The sequence below is a fragment of the Salvia hispanica genome, chromosome 2, assembly GCF_029641045.1.
Source record: "Salvia hispanica isolate PSC_SH4W2 chromosome 2, Shi_PSC_v1, whole genome shotgun sequence".
Classification (NCBI taxonomy): Eukaryota; Viridiplantae; Streptophyta; class Magnoliopsida; order Lamiales; family Lamiaceae; genus Salvia; species Salvia hispanica.
This window is the reverse complement of record NC_142693.1, coordinates 44,019,171-44,044,418: the sequence shown is the minus strand read 5'-3', so window position 1 is coordinate 44,044,418 and position 25,248 is coordinate 44,019,171. Positions and strand designations below refer to the sequence as shown.

Below are 25,248 nucleotides of genomic sequence, written 5' to 3'. Positions count from 1 at the left end.
TCATATCAATAATTAGTTAGATAGTTACGCATAATTCATACCACAGAACTAAAAAAAGCGTCCCGTTTAAGGAATCTAGTTCCCACTTATGCCCATTGTCAAGAATTTTGCCGGAATTCGTGGAAATTTGTATGATGACTTCAAATTAGCACGGTGCTTGCGACATCGTCGTAATGTTGGATGATGGTTTTTGGCTATCTGAAATCTTCTTCCTAAATTCTATCTGGCTTTCTTTGCAATTTTTTGTAATCCTGGCTCCTTACTCTTCTACACCCGGTGATTTGTTCTACTAAACCCTAAATTAGTAATCTTCTTTCTAAAACGCATCCTTAATCTGAAGTTCGGATAGACCAACTGGTCCATCCACACAAGTTGGAGCGACACCCTATATTCTCCGGTGGTACGAGTGGTCCAGCGTCCGCAAAGTCAATGCTGGAACGACAACTTAGCCTACGCCAAGTTCGTCCCCGAGTGGAGGGATCGACACCATGTTCAAAATTTGGGCTTCCACATGACTAATTTAAAATGTGTATGGTTATCTTTCAGTTGCCCAATTAAAGTGATTCAATAAAGATTAAAGTTTGGGCTAAAGTGTATTTAATTGTTATGGAAATAAGTATAGATACTATTTTGTGATTTTCTATTTGATGAGGGACCGAATAGAAAATAAAGGGGTTTATATTTAATATAAATATAAGCTAGGGTTATGGTCCCCAGACGTCAGAAGAACATTCGATATCTCTGTATTCTCTCGGCAGACTATTGCAAAGAATGTCTCTGATCGTTTGGAAGATTCATAGCCGCTGCAAAGCAATTCCGCCTTTCAATTCATCATAGATCAAGGTATGCTTCCGCTTTATTGTTTATGCTCCTTCTCCATCGTTCTCGGTTAATCATCAAGAGAGCTTTATGTAATTGTTCACTCAATTATTCCAACAAGTGGTATCAGAGCCACTCTATTGATGATTCTCTGAGAATTGAAAAAGAAGAATTAAGGTTTTATGTTTGCGTTTGTCTTTTGGATCAAGAAATTAAATTTCTTCATATTGGGGTTTACCGATTCGTTTTATAATTTGCATATATGGCCGCCGCTGTTGTGTTTATGGAAATTGGTTTATACACTTATTGATACAGATATACAGAGGGATGAATTGATAATTAAAATGGTTTATATGGAATAAAGGTTTAGGAATTGATTTATCAATTCTTCATTGTTTGATGATCACGCATGATTTATGTTTGCGCATAATATGATTGTTAATTCTTCCTTTTGCCGAGAAGTTATAATTTGGGTATGATTGATAATTCATGGCTACGGAGATTTCAATTGATTTAATTCAAGGTGGTTAGGGACCTTTTTGGTTGATGATTGAGAATATTCTTATGTGATGGTAATTAAATTCTTGACTTAGTGTATTCCGCATTTTGGCTGTTGCTATAAAGTTGCATATATTTGGTTTTGTTCTTGCATTTTTGGTGAATCCATAAAATCTAGAGATTGTGTTTTATTGATTTGTTTGGTTACTTTAATGTTGGTTTTGGATGTGTTTATGTTCATTGGTTTCGTTCTTGGGAAACATCAAAATTTGGATTTTGTTGATTTTAATGAAAATCGGATTTGGAAAAATTATATGGAATCCTATAAGGAGTCGGCAATTTGCGATTTGCTGGGGAGTTATTGGACTGGCCGTCAGGATTTAGCGACTTGCTATGTTCGCGAGGTACGCGAACCCAGTGACTCGTTGGCTAGCCACTATATTCTGGAAAATTATCAACGACTTGCTTGCAAGCGTTTGTATTCAGTTTTTAAAATTTTAAATTCAATAATTTTGGTGCATCTCATGTTCCTTTTATTGATGTGTGTATTTTAATGCAGATATTAGTCGGCCCAAAGGAAGATTAATATTTGGCACGAGATACACACATACCTTTGGTGATAAATACGTGACAATTATTCAGTTTTGTGCAAGTAGTGTGATGCCAAAAGGTGGACACTATTTGACATGATTTTATTGTCAGTGTTTGATCACTATAAGGAGGTTACCACTTGCAAGTTCACATTACTGTCAAAAGACTTGATGTGGATGTTGTGCTTGGAACCTCATAATGTCTTACTAATATTCAAAATAGATTAGTCGAAACATGACGTTGCCAAAGTAACCTCTCTTGTCTAGACTTCTTTATTGCGAATATTAGGACGGTGAAGTTGATGGGGTTTGGTGCCCCTTGCACAGCGGAAGACTTGTACAAAACAAATAAATCAGACGTAGGATCTATTTGACCGATTATGCGATTAATCAATTCACATGTTAAACAGATAATTGCATGCTAGAACGCAAATAATTCATGCTCAAAGAAAGTAAATCCTAAAACATGAATTCTACGGTTTAGAGTTACCGATTTGATTCTCCAAAGAATCGACGATTGCTCGCACCTTCTCCACGTGATGATCTTCAATACTAGACCACGGATCTTCTCTCTGGTTCCCGAACTGTATCTCGATATCAGGATGGGCTGATCTCATCAAAATACTAGGACTCGAATAACGAAGACAGAAGAAATCCTTTTGGGAATAGGTGAAGAACTCGAAATCCTCCACAGCTGGAGAGTTCGAAATTTTCGAAAAAATTTGAGAATAAAAATTGTGATCATTCTGTCTCCTTTATTCTCCTATTTATATTAAGTTCCTTTTGGGCCCAGACAGGGATCTATGGAAGGTTTTGGATATGGGCTCCCCCAATTAGCATTTTACTAATTAAATTGAACCCACAATTTAATATAAGCTTATATTGGAATATTACGAGCAGCCACTACAGAAGTAATATTGAACTCTCCTCATCCAAATCCAAAATTACAAGTAATCCGGGTTTTCACTTTTATTATTTATTTCCCGCGCTTAAGATATAAATGTCCATTAATTAATTAATGTCTGCTATGGACTTAATTAATTAACATCTTATTAATTCCAAGAGTGGACTTAGCAACAAACATTTATTTATTATTTATAGAGTAATAAAACTCCAACTGGCCAGTTTTCCGAATAATAAAACCTTGTTCGAGCTCCTCTTGAGGACATTATCAAACGAGACTCACCTCGCGCACGTTTCAACATAATAGCAATCCTAGCACCGCTAGATATTAATCACCACTACCCAATATATCAGGATTATTGGGTTGCGAAAAACCCGCACCATTTGATAAGTCAAAGTAGTGCATAATCAATACTGTATGCTCAATGCTAACATATGTAGATTAAGAAATAGAATTTTATCAAGACCTAGTCTTTCAGTAGATAGCATAAAGACACGTCTTGCTGTTAGATCCGTTCAGTGCTATACCACACCAATGTCATCTTATTTCAGTAAGGCTTAGAAATATGCGGACTGACATTGCAACCTTTCACGATAGGTAGCCAAAGCCTATCTAGGTTGTGAAATTCTTCTTTTTCTTTTGCAAAGCATTGCATAGATTTGACCGTGTTACCTTAAAGTGGACGACGCCCACAACCGGTCTACTAAGCAAAAGACTTAGACTTTGTTTACTTCTTATGCATTTAAATGTTTGTAAAACATCTTATAAATGCACAAGCAAACACAATGTAATAATAATAGTGATTCTATTCGTGCGGAACTGCTCGAGTAATACTGAAATCGGGTTAAAAGTGGATTATAGAGTTTCACGTATACAAGCAAGATTCTATTCGAGCGAAACTTGCTCGAAACATGCTTTTCAGTATACCAACCTAACAGAAGTGCGTGTGTATTTTAATGCGGATATTAGTCGGCCCAAAGGAAGATTATTATTTGGCACGAGATACACACATACCTGTGGTGACATTACTTGACATGATCTTATTGTCAGTGTTTGATCACTACAAAGAGGTTGCCACTTGCAAGTTCATGTTACTGTCCAAAGACTTGATATGAATGTTGTGCCGGTACCTCGAGATGTTACCATTTTACTTGAATTTTATGATGTGAGCATGACAGTTTATTTGGTTTTGTTCTCTATTCAATTATGAGGTCTACTTTTGTAGTTTCTTCCAACATGAACAATATGTCAGTGTTGAATGGGTCAAATTTTAAGGATCGCAAAGATTATATTTTGATTGCTCTAGGTTGCATGGATCTGGATTACGCACTAAGGATTGAGCTACCTACTTCTCCTACAGACGATAGTACTTCTTATCAAAGGAGAAACTACGAGAAGTAGGAATACTCGAATCGTGTAAGTCTACTGATCATTAGGTGTAGCAGCCTAGAAGCCTTTTGAGGCACTGCATCTAAGTATAGCACTAAGGCTAGTGAATACCTTGCCAAAATTAAGGTACGTTTTGTGAAAAACATTAAGGCTGAGACAAACATGCTTGATCTCAATAAAGTATAAGGGCAAGGGCAACATAAGGGAGCACATTATACACATGTCTCACATTGCTTCACTAAAGCTTGAATTTTAAAGACTTGCTTGTGCATTTGGTGTTGCACATCTGGTCAGTATCTCAAGAAATAAAGTAAAAGGGCATTAAGATAGTATATTGAGAATGCTAATATGGATAAGGGTTCATCACAAAAGAAACAACATAAAGATAATGATAGTTGTTTCCTTTTGTGGTAAACATGGATATAAAAAGAAGAATTGTAAATATCACGCATGGCATGCAAAGGAAGTTACAATTCTTGTTTTGGTTTGTTCTAAAGTTAATTTGGATTTAGTCCCTAATGATATTTTGGTGGGTAGATTCTGATGCTACTACTCACATAAGGTTATCAGTGCAAGGCTGTCTGAGCTACTGAAAGTCAATTGATGGTGAAAGATACATCTATGTAGGACATGACAAATCGGTGGAAGTAGAGACTATTGGGCATTGTAGATTGTTATTAAAGACTTGAATTATTCTGTCTTTGAAGGATACTTTATTGTACTGTCTTTTAGACAAAATTTGGTTTCTATTTCTGCTTTGGACAAATTTGGTTTCTCTTGTTCATTCAGAAATAGTAAAGTTCTTCCTTCAAATAACTCTAGCATTGTGGGCACTGTTTCCTTAAGTGCATATAACAATCTTTGTATGCTCAATTATGTTACTTCATATTCAGAAGCTTTACATGTTGAATCAAAAGGGACTAAGCAAATTAAATAATTAGAATTTGGTTAATTTATCACACAAGTATTTTGGTTATATCTCAAAATAAAGGATTGTGAGACTTGTGTCATATGTTGTATTGAATACACTTATCTTTTCAGAACTTGATTTGTGTGTTTAATGTATCGAAGGAAAGCAAACCAAACTTAAGAAATTAGATGCCAATAGAGCTATACATTTTAGAATTGATATATACAGACATTTGTGGTTCATTCACTTCGATTTCTTGGAATGATCAACAATATTTTATATCATTCACAAACGAATATTCTTGTTCTGGGCACCTACATTTAATCTATTAAAAGTCTGAGCATTAGACAAGTTCAAAATATTCAGGGTTGATATTGAACTCCAACTCAACAAAAACATTAAGAAAGTAAAATCTAACTGTGGTGGTGAATAATGACTGCTCAAGTGAACAATGTCAAAGACATTTTGCCTTCTATTTGGAAGAATGTGGAATCGTCCTTTTGTTCACCATGCCAGGATCGCCTAGCATGAGTGGTGTAGCTAAAAGACGAAATAAAACTCTTAAAGATATGTGAAGGAGTATGATTTATCATTCTTCCTTGTCGCATTCGCTTTAGGGAGAGGCATTAAAGACTGTAGCATATATTCTCACTTTGGTCTTCCGGAAACATTTAGGGGTTTTTAAATTTTATGATCCCACAAAAGGAACTAATTTTGGGACGAGAAATATAGTATTCCTTGAGGATGTTGAGTTTGGGGGGAAGAATGTGTTAAGGAACATTACTTTTGAGGAGGAGTCTGTATAGACACCTACTACTGCTTCTGACAATGATCAGGTATCAATTACTATCATTGAAGAAGAAGCATATTAAGAACCCCAAGATGATATTGTTGTAAACATTCAATATCATGCGGATTATATCATTTAAAGTCAATCTCAACACCTCAATTAATACTCTCGTCAATGGTACCACAAATTTTATGAAGTAGTTCTTTCATTTGGATTCAGAAAGAATGCTATTGATGGTTGTGTGTATCACAAGTTTAGTGGGAGCAAATGCATCTTCTTTTGTATTTTGAATCGAAAGAAATAATTTTCGATAAAGATATGTTGCACTAACACCAAGAATTTTCTCTCGAAGAAATTTGAGATGAAAGATCTTGGGAAAGCCTCTTTTGTATTTGGAATCGAAAGAAACAATTTTCGATTGTCACAGAAGAGATATAGTGAAAAGGTGCCTAAAGTATTTGAGATGCATAATTGCAAGTAAAGAAATACCCCTATGACTAAAGGAGACAAACCCAGTCTCATTCAATGCCCTAAGATAAATCTTGAGATTTAGAAAATGCAGAAGGTTCCATATGCTTCGGTGATTGAGAGCCTAATGTGTGCTCAAGTGTGTATTAGACTCAATTTGGTTTTAATTGTTTATATGTTGGGCAGATATTTCAATAACCCGATATGGATCATTAGGAAGCAGGAAAACGGGTTATGAGATATTTATAGAGAACTAAGCATTACATGCTCGCATACAGAAAATCAGATCATTTGGAGATATCTTTAGGCATTTTGATTCTGATTTTGTTTAGATGCCAATACAGTAAAGGATCCATTTTAGGTTACGTGTGTCTGTTGGCTGTAGAGCCATTTCGTGGAGAAGTGCTGAGCAAACACTCATAGCTACTTCTGCCATGACAACAGAATTCGTAACTTGTTTTGGGGCATCTAGTTAATGAATATGACTGTGAAATTTTGCCACTAGGCTGCATATTGTAAGGTATTGAAAGACCACTCAAGTTATGTTGTGATAATAACTCTGCAGTATTATATTCTAAAAGAACAGGAGCTTCCTGGTTGTTAAATAAAGGGTTCGGAATGAACAAATACATATAGAGCATAAGGGAATGGATTTGATGATTACAAATCCAATCATTAAGGGACTATCACCCAAGGTCTTTCATGGGCATGTAGCCCAAATGGGTGTTATGTTGTTTAAGGATACTTCCGTTCAGTGGGAGTAGTTTTGGTTATTGCTCTATATTGAACATGTAGTTGTAAAACTCATGTTATTCTCTGCGGAAATAAAGTATTATGTTTTGTCCATTATTTTTGGTTTGATCTCAATTTGGGAGGATCAGTTGGAAATAGGCATGTATGATCACCTTGCATGAAATTTCCATGCTACACTCCATAATTGATCTGTTGTTGATTATATTTGCATATGTGATTACTGATGGGTTTAATCATGAAAAAATATGGTGACTGCCCCTTTAGTCCTATGTCGATATGGTTGATGATAATATTGTTCGGAAATACATTATGTGATAGCACTTTTGAGTGCTCATTCGGTTTGTGCACATTTATTTGGTGTCATGTGTTGCCCAAGTGGGAGATTGATCGAAATTTGGGCTTCCACATGACTAATTTAATGTGTATGGCTATCTTTCAGTTGCCCAATTAAAGTGATTCAATAAAGATTAAAGTTTGGGCTAAAGTGTATTTAATTGTTATGGAAATAAGTGTAGATACCATTTTGTGATTTTCTATTTGATGAGGGGCCGAATAGAAAATAAAGGGGTTTATACTTAATATAAATATAAGCTAGGGTTATGGTCCCCAAACGTCAGAAGAACATTCGATATCTATGTATTCTCTCGGCAGACTATTGCAAAGAATGTCTCTGATCGTTTGGAAGATTCATAGCCGCTGCAAAGCAATTCCGCCTTTCAATTCATCATAGATCAAGGTACGCTTTCGCTTTATTGTTTATGCTCCTTCTCCATCGTTCTCGGTTAATCATCATAGAGAGCTTTATGTAATTGTTCACTCAATTATTCCAACACACCAGTGGTGTGAGTGGAAGCGGGATTGGACGGATCGGCGCCGGAGCCGGCACCGGTAGGATGGCTGGCATTATGTCTTCATCGAGGATTTTGTACACCAAGTTTGTCGCCTTCTTGATCCATCCCGCTGTTTTTTCAATATTATCTAGCTTTTCCTTTTTTTTCCCTTTCGTCGGCGTTGCACTCCCCCATGTTACCATACTAATAAAGGGTACAACTTTCCATAGTGACAAAAAGTGACTGAATTGGGATGTTATAAAGAGACCTTAGTTCCCTGAAAACACGAATAATATTAATAATTAAAAAACAGTAGTAAAAGAAAGTAAACCGCTACTTATAAGCGTTTAGAAAATGAAACTCAAATGGTACTCGTACCTATTTTTTAAAACAACGTTATTCTTGTCTTCTTAGAAAATAGTACTCGTACCTATTTTTTTTCTTTCTTTTTTACAGATTTTTTATTTATAGTGGTAACAATTAAAGAAGCGAAAATAAACATTATTAGTATTAAGATGTTATATTATGGAGTATTACTCTATCCGTCTCTCATTAATTGACATCGTTTGATTTGACACGAGTTTTAAGAAATATAGTGAAAAAGTAGGTGGAAAAAGTTAGTGAAACGTGAGTTCTATTTTAATATATTAATTTAATTTTATAATAAAATGTGAGTGAAATGAACTAATGGAATGTAAAGTCCATTACCAAAAATAGTAAAAATATAAAGGTGTCAATTAATTGAGGACATATGGAAAATGAAACTGGTGCCAATTACGGGGGACAAAGGAAGTACTAGCTATAAATAAAGTTCAATAAAGATGACAAAATTAGTTAAACGTATGAAATATGACATTATATATAATTGAATATTTACATTGGGCAAGAAATGAGATTAGTACTCCAGGTCATCTTAATGTGAAACGCATTTTCCAACTAATATTATTATATGAATACTTGATTATAAGAATTGTATGCAATTGCCAATTAGATGAAATAGTGGTTTAAATTCAAATGGCTCATGTTCGGGAGGGGCTCTGTACTGCCATAGCCCTCTTGCCGCCGATATCCAGTCAGAAAGTAGCCCCAAAGCTAAGATTTTGGGGGAGTTTTATTTTGCATTTTATACACTTGAATATTGTTTGGTGTTAAAAAGGAACATTGACATTTTTTAAACGGATCATAGATACGGCTCATGTTAAGTTATGTGTTATGAAACAAAAGACATACTGAGTAAGTTTACACTACATAATATATGTATTTTCAATTTAATCAATTAAATCCAAAATATCATAAAAACCTCAATCAAAACTCAAAACATTTTATTTTCATTACTAAGCATTGCTAAAATATACTATTACCACTGTCCACAAAAAATTAACTAATTTTACCACCGTCCATCAAAATAGACTAAGTCTAAATATGGAAAGTTTTCAACAAATAATAATCATACATATTATTTATAATATGGATCCCACAATCTACTAACACTCATTCTACAACCTTTTCCCCCTCTCTTCTCTTCCTTTTCCTATTTCTTTCTTATTTATCAATTGAACATTAAAATCTGTGTCATTTATAATTTCGTTTATTTTTTTTATGGCCGGAGGTAATATGTAATTAGCATTCTAACATGACCTTGTATGATTGTGTGTCTGATTCAATTTTTTGTTGTGTTCTCGGAAGATACAAAACTGAATTTAGACTTGAACGTTACTCTATCAACAACTGCAGCAAGTGAGAACTAATACGATTTATTTATAGAAAGAGGGTAGCCGTAAGGGGTGGTGGCGCAGTTGGCTAGCGCGTAGGTCTCATAGCTTTCTGAGGTATCCTGAGGTCGAGAGTTCGAGCCTCTCTCACCCCATTCATTTTACCGGTGAAATAATGTTTCATTTTACTATTTTGGGATGTCCGTGATGTATAGTCTCATTTACCCTTGTCTTTGCCCCTATATATAAAAAATGATCAACATTCCACTAACTCATTTCTCTATTTTCTTCACAAAGTCAAACAATTTTTAAAAACTCGTGCCGAGTCAATATGTGACCATAAATGGCAGAAGGAGGGAGTTATTATATATTCTTCTAGTTATTAATTTATTCCTTCAACTAGTAATATAGAAGTATGCCAGTATGATATCAAGTTCGAAAGAATTATCAAAGCAGTGGCGGATCCAGGATTGATAAATGGAGGGGGCGAAATATATATTATTATGTTGGTTTAGGGCGAAAATGATAATTTTTTTCGATTTTCGAGGCGACGTCGGGACAAACGGAGGGGACGAACATGGTAATTTTAGGTCCAGATAAGAAGAAATTAGTCGCACGGAGCCCCTCCCGCCCGCGATCCGCCACTGTATCAAAGTGACCACAAAAAATATCCTTAAGATCATGCTAGGTAGTGATAAACTAATAATTCAAGTTCAAGCTAGGTGTGAAGAAATCTTGGTCACACAAAAGATACGTACTATCCGTAGATGTACATATGAAAAAGTGCATTCAAATACATTGAAATTTATATTCCCTTATTTTATATTGTATTCTAGCTACTATGTTGGACAATATAAACGAGAAATATACGTACTTAATCAATTCTTACTAAACAGAAGATGCTTTAAATATTTTATGTTCGTGGACGTCCACCTTTTTGTTAGATGGATTAGATTTTATATACAACATCTGATTCTAAAGTACTTCTATCTTAACTCACTTTTTTCGTAAATGGTAAGGTTTTCAATATACTACTCCCTCCATCCCGGCTAAGATGACACATTCCTTAGCCGGCACGAGATTTTAGGAGTTATTAGTTAATGTGTTTAATTAGAGAAATAAAAGGTGAGTGGAAATTAAAATAGAGAGAGAAAGAAAGATAAATATTTTAATAGGGGTTGAAAAAGTAGTTGAGTGTATTAATTGGAGAGCGAAAGTTTCCGAAAAAGGAAATGTGTCATCTTAGTTGTGACAACTAGAAAGGAAAACGTGTCATCTTAAGTAGGATGAAGGGAGTACTATCACCTACTCTCTTTATTCCATAGTGGAGTAATAGAGTTATATTGTCATTTGGTATATATTCCATAGTAGTGGAGTTACTTTTCTCTTTAGTAAAAGTCAATACATTTCTTCTCTCTTACTTACTCTTTCTTACTTTCTCCGTTCCACAAAAGATGTCACACTTGTGGGACGGTACGAGATTTTAGGAGGTCTGGAGGTGTTGTTTTGTGTGTTAAGTGGAGAGAGAATATATAATATTCATATTACAGTCCGTTTGGTTTGCCATATAATGGCATTTAGCTGATTTTAAATGTGAATAAGTTACGTTTGGTTTGCAATATAACAAAACTGTCTGGCTCGGTAAATTGATGAAGGCCCACTCAAAAAATGCTGAAATGCACATTTCACATATCTGCGTAAAAACCTCCGATAGCCAAAATGGGTTTGAACAGTAGTCCATTTAGTAAACCAAATTCACTTTACCCTCTCTCATCTGTTCCCATTCACGCTGCAAAGTCGATCTTTTCCACAAACTACCAAGAGAGAATTTGGAACCCTAGAGGCTGCGAGGAGAAGAGTGAAGTGGTCGAAAATCTGCAGAGATTGGTGAGCTTGATTATCGAGCTTACGTTTGAAACCCTAGAAGCTACTAATCGAGCACAGTTGGTCGAAATTCGACGGAGATAGGTGCTTTCGTTTTTTAATTTGGTCCAAGGTTCGTTCTTTTGAATTTCAAAAACCGATTGGATCTTAAAATTATGTTATTACTTACCGCTGTCGTAGTAAATCGCATTTGTTGGGCTTAATTTGTATATGACAATTTTTTCTGCATACCCCTCTTTTACAGCTTGATTTTTGCGGTGAGTTTATGTAGACTGAGCACTAATTCGCTGCATAGCAGGAGCATGCTTGAATTTGTTAATTTTTCTTGTCGTTGATTTGGATTGTGAAATTCAGTGTGTTTTCAACTGTTATGTGGTATGAGAAATTGATACGAAATTGCAATTATGAAACACCTTAACACTTGAACCAAATGTATTCACCTCAGTCCCTACAAATCTAGCACAGTATGTCAACTTCTTTGGAGATTGGTGCTTGCGTTTGTAATTGAAACAACAATTGATTGGATCTTGGAATTATGTTATTACTTACTGACTTGTTCTGGAGATTGGGATTACTTATTGATTTCACCTGAATTTTGTGTAATTTGTGTGCATTCGTCTTGAATTTAATGAGTTCTTACAAAAAATTGTTAGGGACTCAATCTGCTTTCTTGCTGGTCATTATGGATCGGTTTGCCAAGCTAGACAAGTATTTGATGGTTTTGATTGAAGACATTATGCGAAAACAACAAGTAGCAAGGATTTCTATTTTGGGGCACATCATTAGGCGATTAAATAAACGGAGAAAGAGAAGACGATTGCAAAATGTTCTCCGATACAGCATCCTAGACCGAATGCCTGCTCAAATTAGACACATGAATCGACTTGTGCGTGTTAGCGATACTGACTGTCTCGTTAACCTCCGGATGGACCGAAATGCTTTCGGTAGGTTGTGTGGTATTTTCCGACAGCTTGGTATAATACGCGACAAACGGTTCTTGTGTATCGAGGAGCAAGTTGCCATCTTCCTTGGCGTCTTAGCACATCACAAGAAAAACCGTATTGTCCGTTTCAACTTTTTGAGGTCGGGCCACACGGTCTCCAAATATGTTCACGAGGTTATGGCAGCGGTCATAAAGTTGCACAATAAATTCCTTGTCAAGCCTGAGCCGATCAATGCAGGTTGTGTCGATTGGAGGTGGAAGCATTTTCAGGTACGTATGCAATTGTGATAAAAGAGTACACTTTTGCATTCATGATATTTGTTAACAGTTGTCAATGTCTTAGGGTTGTCTCGGTGCGCTTGATGGAACCTTTATCAATGTGTTAGTCCGAGGAGAACACAAACCAAAATTCAGGAATAGGAAGGGCCAAATAACCACAAACACTTTAGCTGCGTGTGACAGGCACATGCGTTTCACCTACGTCTTGCCAGGGTGGGAAGGTTCTGCAGGAGATGCTCGTGTTTTGAGGAACGCCATTACTCGACCTAATGGCTTCAGAGTGCCTATTGGTAATCTGCTCATTTCTTTAAAACCATTTGGTTGTATACCGTTTTTTGTTAGCTGAAACGCTTGGTTATTGCTTTGGTTTAAAATAGGAAACTATTACCTTTGCGACAATTGCTACGCCAATAGCCTTGGATTTCTTACCCCATACCGAGGCGTGAGGTACCACTTGAAAGAATGGGGGCCAGATGCTATTCGGCCTCAGAATCCTATTGAGTTGTACAATATGCGACACACCAAGGCTAGAAACGTTATTGAAAGGGCCTTCGCTGTTCTTAAGATGCGATGGGGAATTTTAAGGAGTGCATCATTTTACCCGATCAAAGTTCAAGTTCGTCTCATCATGTGTTGCTTCCTACTCCATAATTATGTGCGGGGCGAGATGGCAGTAGATCCATTAGATGACTTGATTAACACTTGGACTGGCGATGGGAGTGCTGCAGATGAGTTAAATGCAAACGACTACGTCGATGGAATAGAGGCCACTACTGACTGGAACCGATTTAGAGATGATCTAGCACAGAAAATGTGGACAGAGGTATGGATTAATGTAGATCTCAATAACTAGTGCGTTATGACTTGTTCCTTATTAACTTCATTTTTTTTCGTGTCTCCTTCTTTTTCTGTCTGCCGCACAGGGAGGTCATCAAACTCAATAGATGATGCCCCAAATATGAAGCTTGTTTGCTACCAATGTGAAAGACCTACTAATTCAGTTGTTTTTCTTCGTTCAGACATTATGATTTGGAACTTTTTTTAATGTACTACTACACTGTGCTGTGTTTGTGGAGACTCTTTTGTTTCTGTGTTATGCATGCAACTTGGAAGCTACCTTCCTATCCTATCTATTTATTTTATCATGTCTTGGTCAATTGATTATTTTAAAATCTCGTCTGATATAGTCATATGGAGTATATCATGAAACACAAATCACAAGTAGAATTATTCAAACACAATTTGATTACCGTGAGAATGGAAAATTCAAATGCCCTCTTTTTTGTTTATTTCTTTCTCAAAAACTCAGTTAGAATAATACCTTTGGAAAGTCATTTTTAAATTCAGAATTACATTCTCAACTCACTAAATTCATAACATTCATTCTTCAACCATAATAATCTGACACATACAATTCATATAGATAACATAAAATCAACGAGTTCACTACGATTAATTGACAAAGAAACGACTGGCGGATACTCGCAATCCTAGCAAAAACTAGCGATTAATTGACACCCGTAGAGTGGTCTCTTGTACAGGAATCAACTCGAACCTGCATAAATCTCCGACGCGCAGATTTTTTGATCTTGCGAACCACCTCCATCCCCTGCACACCTTCACAACTTCATCTTCAGCCAATACGTACACATAAGTAGGGTCCGAGTCCGAGGAAATTAGTTTGACAGTTTGAATAAGATTATCATCTCGGATGTTAGTTTTCCACCATATCACCGGTAGCATCTAAAAAAAATAGATTAAACCACAAGGGATGATTCGATGCAATTCTAGTAAAAACAAATTTATTAAGCAACTCGAAAAAAAAACATTCAGCTTGTACTACCGGTCCACTCTCAAGGTCGGAGGCAAGTAGTACAATAGTAAATGCTGGTAGAGCTGAGATAGGCCTATCGTTATAGTTCGAGTAATTATAGTCATCACTGTCATCACTTTGAGAGTCCGGGGTCCGATAGCCTGGCTCGGCGAACTCTGGTTCGACTAGAGAACCAACACATTAGTTTGTAATTTGAATGATGGTTGTAATTACATGAAATATTTGAATGATTCGACTTACGATGTATATCAGTCATGGGCATCAATCCGTTCGTCCTAAAGCGCATCACCTTGAATTTGCCTCTTCCGTGATAAGTGAAGACCACGGTATCGCTTCTCTCTATCCGGGTCTGATTGACGAAAACATTCCATCCTCGTTCGAAGTAGCATCTTCTTCCCACTATAGTCACTCCGACCGTCCATGAGGTTCCGTGTGGCATTTCCAGCTCACACTCGAGAGGCATGTCCGCACCATGAAGCAAAATCCATTGATTTGGTATCAGCTGCATATGCGATCATTGAAATGTTCAGTAGTTTTTTTAAAATCTCGATAAAGAGATTAGGAAAATTAAACACAAAATTAGTAGCTAAATTGGAAAATACCCATCGATCGTCAAAATCATCGAGCTTCGGAGATAGGCAAAATGCGGGGATTACATGGCTGCCATTATGTAACCGAATTAGAACTGGACAATTTTATTATATAAATAAAAACCAAATGCCATTGCTGAAATATACTTACGAGGGGAAGTTCACAGGTGGGATGAGAGCCATTGAATATGCACCGGCAACAGCCTTTGTGAGTGTTGTGTCGTCTTGCCGGTTGTGATCAAACCTTGAGCAAAAGGTGATAATATAAAGACAATGGATCACAATATCATGCTTATTCCTACCCAATGTACAAGGACGGTCCAACCCGTGAATCGAATTGATTGAGCCATTTGTTCACGTTATGCTTCAATATTCTCTTCCAATTTTTGTAGTTGTCACGTGTAGACAACAACTTAGCTGCAAAAAGATGAATTGTTGACTCAAATCATATTAGTATAGGGTTTAGATTGTATTCTGTTCATGTCTATTTAAAAAAAAAAAAAGATTTGCTGATAGACAAAACTTTGCTGCATTATAGGGTACAAGGTTTAGATTGTATTCAAACAAGACTTTTTTTTCCTTATTTCATATTTATATATATGGTTTAGATTGTATTAATTCATTATTTTTATGATGCAAAACGTAAATGCAAAAAGTAAAATTATATTTTGTTATGCACTATCGTTAATTCTTATTTTCATATATTTCGTTTCATTTTGCGAGACATTCTAAGTATAAATCTTTGTGTTATTACTTTTTAGTAGTATAATTTTAAATAAAAATAAACCTCAATAGAATAAATCAATGAAACATCCAACATAATACTAACAACCAGTACACATTGATTAGTTCAATAAAATTAAATTAAAAGCATAAAAGCTCTTCTATACTGATAAGCTCTTCTCCCTCATTCATTCTTCGTCTAATTACCTTTATCTTTTTTTACCCATGCTGTAATTTTTTCAATCTTGTTCACTACTACTTTGTTTCATTCTTTTGTTCAATTTTCTTCCAATTTTGTTCACCACTACTTTGTTTCATTCTTTACAAATTTTCAATTGTTCAATTTTTTAAAAGATGAGTTGTTGAATCAATTAAATCAACATGCAAAAGATGAGTTGTTAAATCAATGAAAACAACATGCAAAAGATGAGTTGTTCACCAAATGACATGTATATGTACACCTACACAATGCAAAAGATGAGCTATACTTGTTCCACGTGAACAATGCAAAAATGACAAGGATAGTGCTACAATTGCTTGCCAACAAACCCTAACACCTAGGTCTTCAATCTAATATCTCATGTACATTGTACCACCTTGGCAATGCAATGCGATATTGTTGCTTACACTTCAACTCCTCCAGCTGCCCCTATGGTGTACTCCTTATGATAAAAATAGATGCACAATAGGTTTTCATCTATAAAACCTTCCTCCATAATTCCATTCAACACCAACGAAAATGAGCAGCAACATACCATCTCAAGAAACTTTCTTGTACAAAGGAAAATGGACAGCAGAAGTGGACTCCATGCTGTTGTCGGTGATCACCCGATCCAAGATGAAGCAACGATGGAGTGGAACCGTCATACCGATACCCATTCTTGAGGAGGCAGTGGCTGCTATAGCCTCTGACACTGATTTGGTGTTCACTTGGCGTGAGTTGTATGAACGTTTTCAATTTTTCGAGGTTCGTTTTCGAACATTCGACCTAGTGGTTCATACTCGTGGCGTTCATTGGAATGTGAATACCAACTTGGTTAATGCCCCTGAACAAGTGTGGAAGGAAATTTACAAGGTAAGTCTACTAATTTGTTAGCCAAATTCATTTCCACATATTCGAACTACAACTTGACAAATGCTCTTTCTTTCTTTTTTTTAAAAAAACAGAGAAATACGCTAGCTGCGGCATACCATCACTATGGTGATCCCGAGTATCATAAGCTCGCCCAGCTTTTTGGTGTTACCGAGCCGAAGAAAGAACCAAATTCTGACAACGACGTCGTCGTCTTATCCGACACAACTGTGCCGATTGTTGGTCAAGAATATCCACCGAGTCCTAGGGGTGGGGAGTATGACCCATCTGGAGCGGCAAGTGAATCCGTGTGCTCCCCGATTCTTCACAATGTAGCACCCCCAAGACGCAAATTGTTTGCCGATGCGTACCAAAATTCGGATAATGAGTCTGGCAATGAAAGTGATCATGTTTTTCTAGCTCCACGAAATAAGAGTGATCTGAAGGGGAAGGCTTCGTCTTCTGACCGCTCGAAGTCGCGTTCAAAACCTTTCAACCCGGTTGCATCTCCTCGTGGCAGCTCTTGTGGGTCCAATAGCCCAAACCAATGGTGGAGAAACAACTTCAAGTAAATTGGATGCATGTACCTGATGAAGAACTATCACCATAGGTTTGTTAGCTGAAATTAAGAGTGGTTTATCATTATATGTTTGTTTTGTGTTGTAGTTTCTAGCTTTGTTGCCAGAAGACACCACTTGTGGTGTGTGTGATTTGTATTTCGTTTCTTATGTGCTATGAATTTGTATTGAGATGGTTATCTTTTGCTCAAATCCGAAGACCAAGCTCAAGCCCTATTATTGACAATTTATTTTAATTCTTGTATGTTTCTATTAATTTTAAATTTTAAAAAATAGATCAAATTTAAAAACATTAATGCATTAGAAACCAAAAAGTTCAAAATTAACTGCATTATATAATAATTAAAATACTTTAAGAAGATAGAGTGATATGATAAAAAAAAAATTAAATGGCAAGGAGTAAAAAAGCTAAAAATTCAAACGTAATAATTATAATGCTTTAAAATATAGTAGAGGATTAATATATATCAAAATACTGAAATATCTAAAACAGTTTAAATCAAACAATAATTCGCAGCACTATCAACAAGTAATATATCTTCCATAAATTTAGTGCATTTTTATGTTGTTGGATAGTAGTTATGTTACTGATTTCTTGTGTTAGCAATAAATAAATAAGTAAACAAATAAATGAAAGTAGTCTGACTTTCTACAAAATGTTTCTATATATGTTAATATCAGTGAAACATTGAAGACAAAAAATTTAATTAGATCAAGGTGAGTATGAATACAAAATAAGACAGTGATATGTTGATGATGCAAGTAAAAAGAGGGCATGTATGAATGCAAAACAAAGTAATAGAGCAAGGTGATCCGAAACTAACTCCATGTCTTCGAACATAAGTTGTTCAATAGTTTACAAAATATAGCACCTTCTAGAGGATTAGTTCAATAACTACCAACACTCCACCTAAATTAGACATATCCCATGACTGGTCATACCCATCAAAAAATAATAACTACTACTTAAAGTTTGTGCAGACAACCAACTTGTTCCTGAATAAAACATCACATAATAGTGTTCAAATGGGTTAGATGCCGAATGGAGGGTAAAAAGCAAAAAACAGAGCTCCCTCCAATGCATGGGATCACTTGCAATTTACCTATCCATACTTTGCGAGGAGGCGGATCGCATAAGCAAACCTGTCCTCCTCTGGCATCCCAAGGAAGAAGTCAAGACGTTGAACCTTCTCGAGGATGACTTCACCAACATCGAACTTCTGATCTCGAGTCAGAGGGAGACGGCCAAGGACCTCATACACTTCCTTCCGCGCCTTGCTCAAATCAAATTCATAGCCAATTCGAAGAGACAGACAGTCGAGCCTAGTACTGTCAGTGTTATCATCGTTCTTGCGCTTCTTCCCAGTTCCCATTGAAGATCCTATTCGCTGAGTACTCTGCCCAGTACTGTCAGCCACACCTTCGGGAGGCACAGACCCAGTGGGAGTCACAAAGGGATTCTCATCCTCCAGTCCCATCGAGGAGCCATATTCCATGGCTGGTGAGGAGCGCACAGTGTTACGACTGGAGAGAGCGTTGGCCGCGTCCGTCAGCTCCTCTGAAAATGTACCATCAGCACGGTCTTTGCCAAAAATTACTTGCCAATGCTCGAAATACGGCCAACTCTTGTCCCTCATCAAACGTGCATCAGGATCAGCCTATGCATAAACAAACTACACGTCAAAGTACATATAGAAATTGCAAGCAATATAGAATGTAATAAATGTAATATATTCACACCTTAACAATCTGCTCCCACTGATGGTCATCACAATCTATCTTGTAGTCGATGCTGAAGCCCACTCCACTGCGATCAAGCATTCGTACCAACGAGTTGTATAACTTCTTCCAAGCGGTTAATTTGGAGTTGATGTGCGGAGTGCCCTTTATGTCTGTGTTCGGAAACTGCTGCTTCATTGCATTTTCAAGCTGTGTGAGATAACCTGCCCGGAATCCATTGTCAGCTTTCCATCCGGTGACAGAGATCTCCTTCAACTAGACAACTAGCGTTTCCTCCTCCCGTTCAGTCCAGCTCCGGCGTGTGCGGTCACCCTTGGGCTTGTGTCGGCGGCGGCCAAGACAGGCATTCACCACTGAAATGAGACATACAATACATACACAAATGATAATGGAGTCAACGGATGCTGAGGAAAATTTAAGAAACTAAAAAACATTGGCTAACAAAGTAGGCTAATGCTGAATCCTTACTTCGAGTACCCCGACTGTTGTCTCCCAAAGCCACAGACTGATGTAATCCAGACATCTTGCTGAAACAATGAAGAACGAATGTAGTCAGATGTATTTGGACAAATAAAAATCATTGGAGTACCTACACTTTGCATATATGAAAAGCTAAATACTACCTAAATAAATCATATTTAGTCAGATATAATTGGGGATCTATTTGATTCGAATTAACAATTACAAATGACTCGAAGCAAATGCTACCGAAACCAATCATATTTAAGCTTTGAAATCCTCAAATCTGTTTCAAGAATAATTACACACACCTTTGAAATCATTTCTTCATTTATCTAGGCATCCAATAAATGAAGTTCAATAGCATGTAAGAACAGAACTAAACTCTGCAGAATGCATGTATAAACAGTGAACAAAACTCTGCAGAACTAAAGATCAACATTTTTTCACCACGTCTACAAAGCAACACAGAATCACAGACAAACATAACATATTTACAAAAACGATACCAGAGAAAGTTTGCAATCAGTAAAACAAGAACAAATTGATGAATATCGATCTTGTCATTTTAACAGACCAACATACATTTCAAATCGGCGACTGCAAATAATCGATATTTCAATGAGGCCCCAGTTGCAAGCAGATAATGGAGATTTTATATAGAACTCACCTTGAACGGTTGGGAAGGTGGTGTGTGTAGCGCAGACAACCCAGTGAAGGAGGGTGCGGCGCAATTCCAATCTGAATTGAAGCTGGGTATATCTCCAAATATAAATTAGGGCAAACGGGGGTATTTCTGTCAATAGCAGAGAGTTGAATGGGTAATTAAGTCATTTTAATTTCCAATTTGGCAGCCTCATGAAATGCAATATTACAAACCAAGGCTGATAAGAGGCTGATTCAATAAAGCACATTTTTTAATGAGTCCATCCCTTTTCAAGAAAGATAAATATTTTAATAGGGGTTGAAAAAGTAGTTGAGTGTATTAATTGGAGAGAGAAAGTTTCCGAAAAAGGAAATGTGTCATCTTAGTTGTGACAACTAGAAAGGAAAACGTGTCATCTTAAGTAGGACGAAGGGAGTACTATCACCTACTTTCTTTATTCCATAGTGGAGTAATAGAGTTATATTGTCATTTTGGTATATATTCCATAGTAGTGGAGTTACTTTTCTCTTTAGTAAAAGTCAATACATTTCTTCTCTCTTACTTACTCTTTCTTACTTTCTCCGTTCCACAAAAGATGTCACACTTGTGGGACGGTACGAGATTTTAGGAGGTCTGGAGGTGTTGTTTTGTGTGTTAAGTGGAGAGAGAATATATAATATTCATATTAATGTGAGAGAGAAGTTTTTCTATAAATGGAAATGTGACATCTTTAGTGGAACAAACTAAAAAGGAAAGTGAGATATTGTTTATGGGACAGAGGAAATACTTTATTCTATATTCATATCTATACCTTTTTTATTTTCTACTTAACTCACTTAAGTACAATTTTTCTTAAATTGCGTCAAAAAAAAAGGTCTTTACTACCGCAGAACGAAGGGAGTATAAGTTTGGTGCGTTTAGGCGATAGGATACATTACATAGAACAATGAATTAAAATACAGTGGATTATATATACTCCATATCAAAGAATGAGTAATGAATAAAAAACCATATTCTATTGTCAAGATGCTCAATAACCCAACCAATTCTCTATTTAGAAAACAGAATAAATGCCCCTTCCTCGAATAACAACACCTCTCTCTCTTTCTCTCAAGGCATCAATTCTCATAGCAATGTCGATAGAGAGAATGAATAGTAGTGTCCTTGTCTCCCTAATCTTCTACTCCATTATTCTCACATCCGCCATGGAACCCCCATGCAAGAAAACATGCGGCCCAACCCCAATCAAGTACCCATTCGGCTCCGGCCCCGGCTGCGGCTCTCCTCGCTTCCACCCCTACGTGGCCTGCTCGGGCCCCACCAACCAGCTCCTCCTCACCACCCACACCGGTACCTACCCCATCACCTCCGTCGACTACTCCGCCGCCGTCGTCACCATCTCCCCTCCCTGCATGTCCAACTGCACCACCATGCGGCCCACCTCGCTCAAATTCGGGCTGGACTGGGCCGGCCCATTCCAGCTCGGCCCATCCACCTTCATCCTCTTAGGCTGCTCTTTCTCCAGCACCTCCAGCCTCTTATGCGACGCCACGTCATCGGCGTATCTCTGCCCCACCATCTGCTCGTGCCCGGGCGCGGCGGCGCTGCAGCTGCCCGGGAACGGCGGCTGCTGCGTGTACTCGCCGGCGAGTCTGGACCCGAGGGACGAGCTGGACGTGGCGGGGCTGGGGTGCGCTGCGTACAGCTCGGTGGTGGCGGTGGGGGATGAGCCTACCGATCCGGCCACGTGGCGGTATGGGGTGGCGCTCAAGTATACGATGGGGGGGCTGGATGGGTACGGTATGGCGCCCGGGTGCCACGGGTGTGAGCTCAGCGGCGGCGTCTGTGGGTACGCGCCGCCGAGGAATTCGTTCGTGTGCGTGTGTGAGTCTGGGAATACTACTACGGATTGCAATGGCTATAATTGGATCTATATGAGCTCATCTTTTAAATTGCGTACAGGTATTCAGTTAATTATTTCAATTTATTCACTCCTATTTCTAATTTATACTCCCTCCTCCGCCACGAATAAATGTTCTATATTTTACTAACTTGGGTTTTAAAAAACAGTTTGACTTTATAAAAGAATGTGGTATAATATACCAATAGGTTTTATGGAACGTGGATCCTACTTTAATACTACCTCCGTCTCTTAAATTTTGACACACTTTGACCAGACACGGGTTTTAAGAAATGCAATAGAAAGTGAGTTGAAAAAGTTGGTGGGATGTGGGTCCCACTTTTAAAGTATTAGTTTTATAATAAAATGTGAGTAGGAATGAGTTAGTGGAATATGAGGTCCACTAACAAAATTGGTAAAAGTGAAGTGTGCAAAATTTTCAGGGACGGACCGAAATGGTAAATTGTGTCAAAATTTGGGGGACGGAGGTAGTATATTGGTTTTATAATTAAATGAAAATGAACTGAATTAGTGGAATGTATGATCCACTTGCTAAATATAGTGAAAGTGAAATATAAAGAAACATTGATATATTTAATGACTGAAAGGAGTATACTCTCTAGTTAGCAGCCGATTAGTCAGCAAAATTCGAATATTTAGGGTTTAGAGTTGAAAATTTCCTAACTGCATCCCGTAGCTAATAGTAATAAGTACTCCCCACATCTCATAAAAATATGTGCATTTGTAATGATAAGAGAATTAATGCACAATTAGTAAAGTAAGGAAAAAGGAATAAATGATAGTTATAATAGTATTAGTGGATAGTGGGACAATATTATTATTTGTGTTTAATGAATCGTAATAGTGGGTTATAGTAGTATAAATTGTAAATAAATTGATTTATATGGGTAATGAGTTAAGGACAACTTTCCATAAACAGAAAATGTATATATTTTTTTGGACGGAAGGAGTACTATATTTGACTCACCTCTTGTATATTTAATTTCAGGAGTGTTTTGGCTGGGAATGGCAGTTTGGTTGGCGGTGAAATTGTGAGAGAATGTGGAGAGAAAGGAAGAAGAAAGACAGAGAAAAACATTTTTTGTGATTTCCTGCTCTATGTTAGCATTATTCTTACAAAATTAATGTGGATGCTTGGGTAGTTGTGGAGAATAATATCTGAATGGAAGTCTAGAGAGAATAAAGTTAGCATCGGCGCATATGTTCCCTAATATCTGTCTAATTTATTAATTTCATAAACCATGCAAAAATGCAATGGTTGTTCTTCACTATCATAATTGGTGCAGCCCTACTAATTAATACCCCAAAAAACTATATGGAAATCTATCTTCGAATAAAGTTTAATGAGTAGTTCGATTTTTATTACAAAAAGATGCAGTGTTTATCGACCAAGATTTTACGAGCACATAAATGGAATTGTTTCTTCCAACTCTTTCTTGCTCTTTTTTGTTTGTCTTCTCTGCACATTATATTTAGATATCTCTTTATTTTCTCAGTAATTATACATTTCCATGATGTATGATGTGAATTTTTTATGATCTCAAGAATCAAGAAAATTTTTGCCGAAATGCTTTCAGATAGAGATTTTAAACACACTATTTTATAGACTTGTAGGAGCATGTACATCAAGGTGCGTTTCAGATAGAGAGCTTTAAACACACATTTCTATAGACTTGTAAGAGCATGTACAACAAGGCGATATACGAGCTAATAAAAAGATGCACTAATAGCTTTGTTTAATATAGGAATTGTATTTTGTTAAATTTATTCTTTTCCATGTGTTTTCGAGGCAATGGTGTCGCTTAGTCCATAGCATTCGTGTTTCTTTTTAGTTTCTTTCTTACGTTATTTGAGGCCAAACAAATAATTAAGTTTGGGATTTTGATAAATACAGAATTTACATGAATTTAGGGCTTAGACTTAATCAATTTTGATTACAATCATTTTTACTAGGTTATATTCCTACATTTTGATATTTTGATTTGTTTGTTGAGTTTTGATAATAAGTAAGGCCAAAAAGAGGGGGGAAAATGAAGAGGCAAAGAAAGGAGGCAATTCAAAAAAAGAGGTGGCCCGCTGAGATCATCTCAGTGGCTACCGAGAATCAAGATTGTGAGCGACAGGTTGGCCTAAACACGAATAAGGTTAGGGGCTTTAAGTTGAGATATTTCGTATATGGAAGAGGAATCCTAAACACGAATAAGGTTAGGGGCTTTAAGTTGAGATATTTCGTCTATGGAAGAGGAAAAATATTATCGCTAGAAGGAGGGCTTGAACCTCCGACCTTGTGGTTAACAGCCACACGCTCTAACCAACTGAGCTATTCCAGCTTTTGATAGTCACGTGATATAATTAAGAAGAATGGATATCCAGTACTAGCAAAGGAATTTTAAACTTCATAAAAAAACCCACGTCGAAAACTGCAGTAATAGAAATTTGTATTAAGATGGTGACCAAATGTGGGCCAATTTAACATTAGTATTCAGTTTGACGGTTAATTATGTTAAACGATATAGAGGCCATTGGGAAAAAGGTTTATGGTATTGATCAAGAAAATGGCAGAGATGATTTTATTTCATTATATACGTCCTTTTTATGGGACTATTCTAAGTCTATAAAAGGAATGAATATTATTACAAGAGATTTGATTATTTGATCTACTCTAGGTATGATCTTCGCTTGATTTTTGGCTTTAATTGTTCCACTCCTTATTCGATATAAACTATGTCACTTAAGAAAATGTTTGTTTAATTTTAAAAGATATTGATTTTTGGGAGTAATTTCTTTTTTTTTTCTCCAAGCGTGCCTAACGAAAAACATGAGTATACAAACTAAGCAAATTGGCCCACGTAAGGTCCGATCGAAGTAATATAATATTTGCATCGTATGAATATCATATAGTACTTGTTTCAGTGT

The 25,248-nt window shown here is 36.7% G+C and overlaps 3 protein-coding genes, 2 non-coding genes and 1 pseudogene across 5 annotated transcripts; 3 read left to right on the top strand and 3 right to left on the bottom strand.

Moving 5' to 3' along the window:
- Positions 1–9,732: 9,732 nt before the first annotated feature.
- On the top strand, positions 9,733–9,818 carry TRNAM-CAU (transfer RNA methionine (anticodon CAU)). The gene is given in 2 exon segments: positions 9,733–9,770; positions 9,783–9,818. It is a non-coding gene; the product is annotated as a tRNA-Met (tRNA).
- A 4,451-nt stretch (positions 9,819–14,269) lies between these two features.
- LOC148932482 (putative B3 domain-containing protein Os03g0621600) lies at positions 14,270–16,143 on the bottom strand. Its single transcript, XM_089065121.1, has 7 exons — positions 16,140–16,143; positions 15,496–15,610; positions 15,345–15,437; positions 15,206–15,263; positions 14,844–15,105; positions 14,613–14,767; positions 14,270–14,512 (listed from the first exon to the last, which is right to left on the bottom strand). Exons 1-7 carry the CDS (start codon positions 16,141–16,143, stop codon positions 14,270–14,272), a joined length of 930 nt encoding a protein of 309 aa, XP_088921247.1.
- A 335-nt stretch (positions 16,144–16,478) lies between these two features.
- LOC125190111 (uncharacterized) lies at positions 16,479–17,745 on the top strand. Its single transcript, XM_048087343.2, has 2 exons — positions 16,479–16,991; positions 17,084–17,745. The coding sequence occupies exons 1-2, from the start codon at positions 16,656–16,658 to the stop codon at positions 17,558–17,560; spliced, it is 813 nt and encodes a 270-aa protein (XP_047943300.1). The 5' UTR covers positions 16,479–16,655; the 3' UTR covers positions 17,561–17,745.
- Positions 17,746–18,669: 924 nt separating this feature from the next.
- LOC125209750 (uncharacterized) lies at positions 18,670–19,829 on the bottom strand (annotated as a pseudogene).
- Positions 19,830–21,431: 1,602 nt separating this feature from the next.
- LOC125201846 (uncharacterized) lies at positions 21,432–23,609 on the top strand. Its single transcript, XM_048100111.2, has 2 exons — positions 21,432–22,373; positions 23,321–23,609. The coding sequence occupies exons 1-2, from the start codon at positions 21,482–21,484 to the stop codon at positions 23,365–23,367; spliced, it is 939 nt and encodes a 312-aa protein (XP_047956068.1). The 5' UTR covers positions 21,432–21,481; the 3' UTR covers positions 23,368–23,609.
- Positions 23,610–24,588: 979 nt separating this feature from the next.
- Positions 24,589–24,662, bottom strand: TRNAN-GUU (transfer RNA asparagine (anticodon GUU)). The gene has a single exon. It is a non-coding gene; the product is annotated as a tRNA-Asn (tRNA).
- Positions 24,663–25,248: the final 586 nt, after the last annotated feature.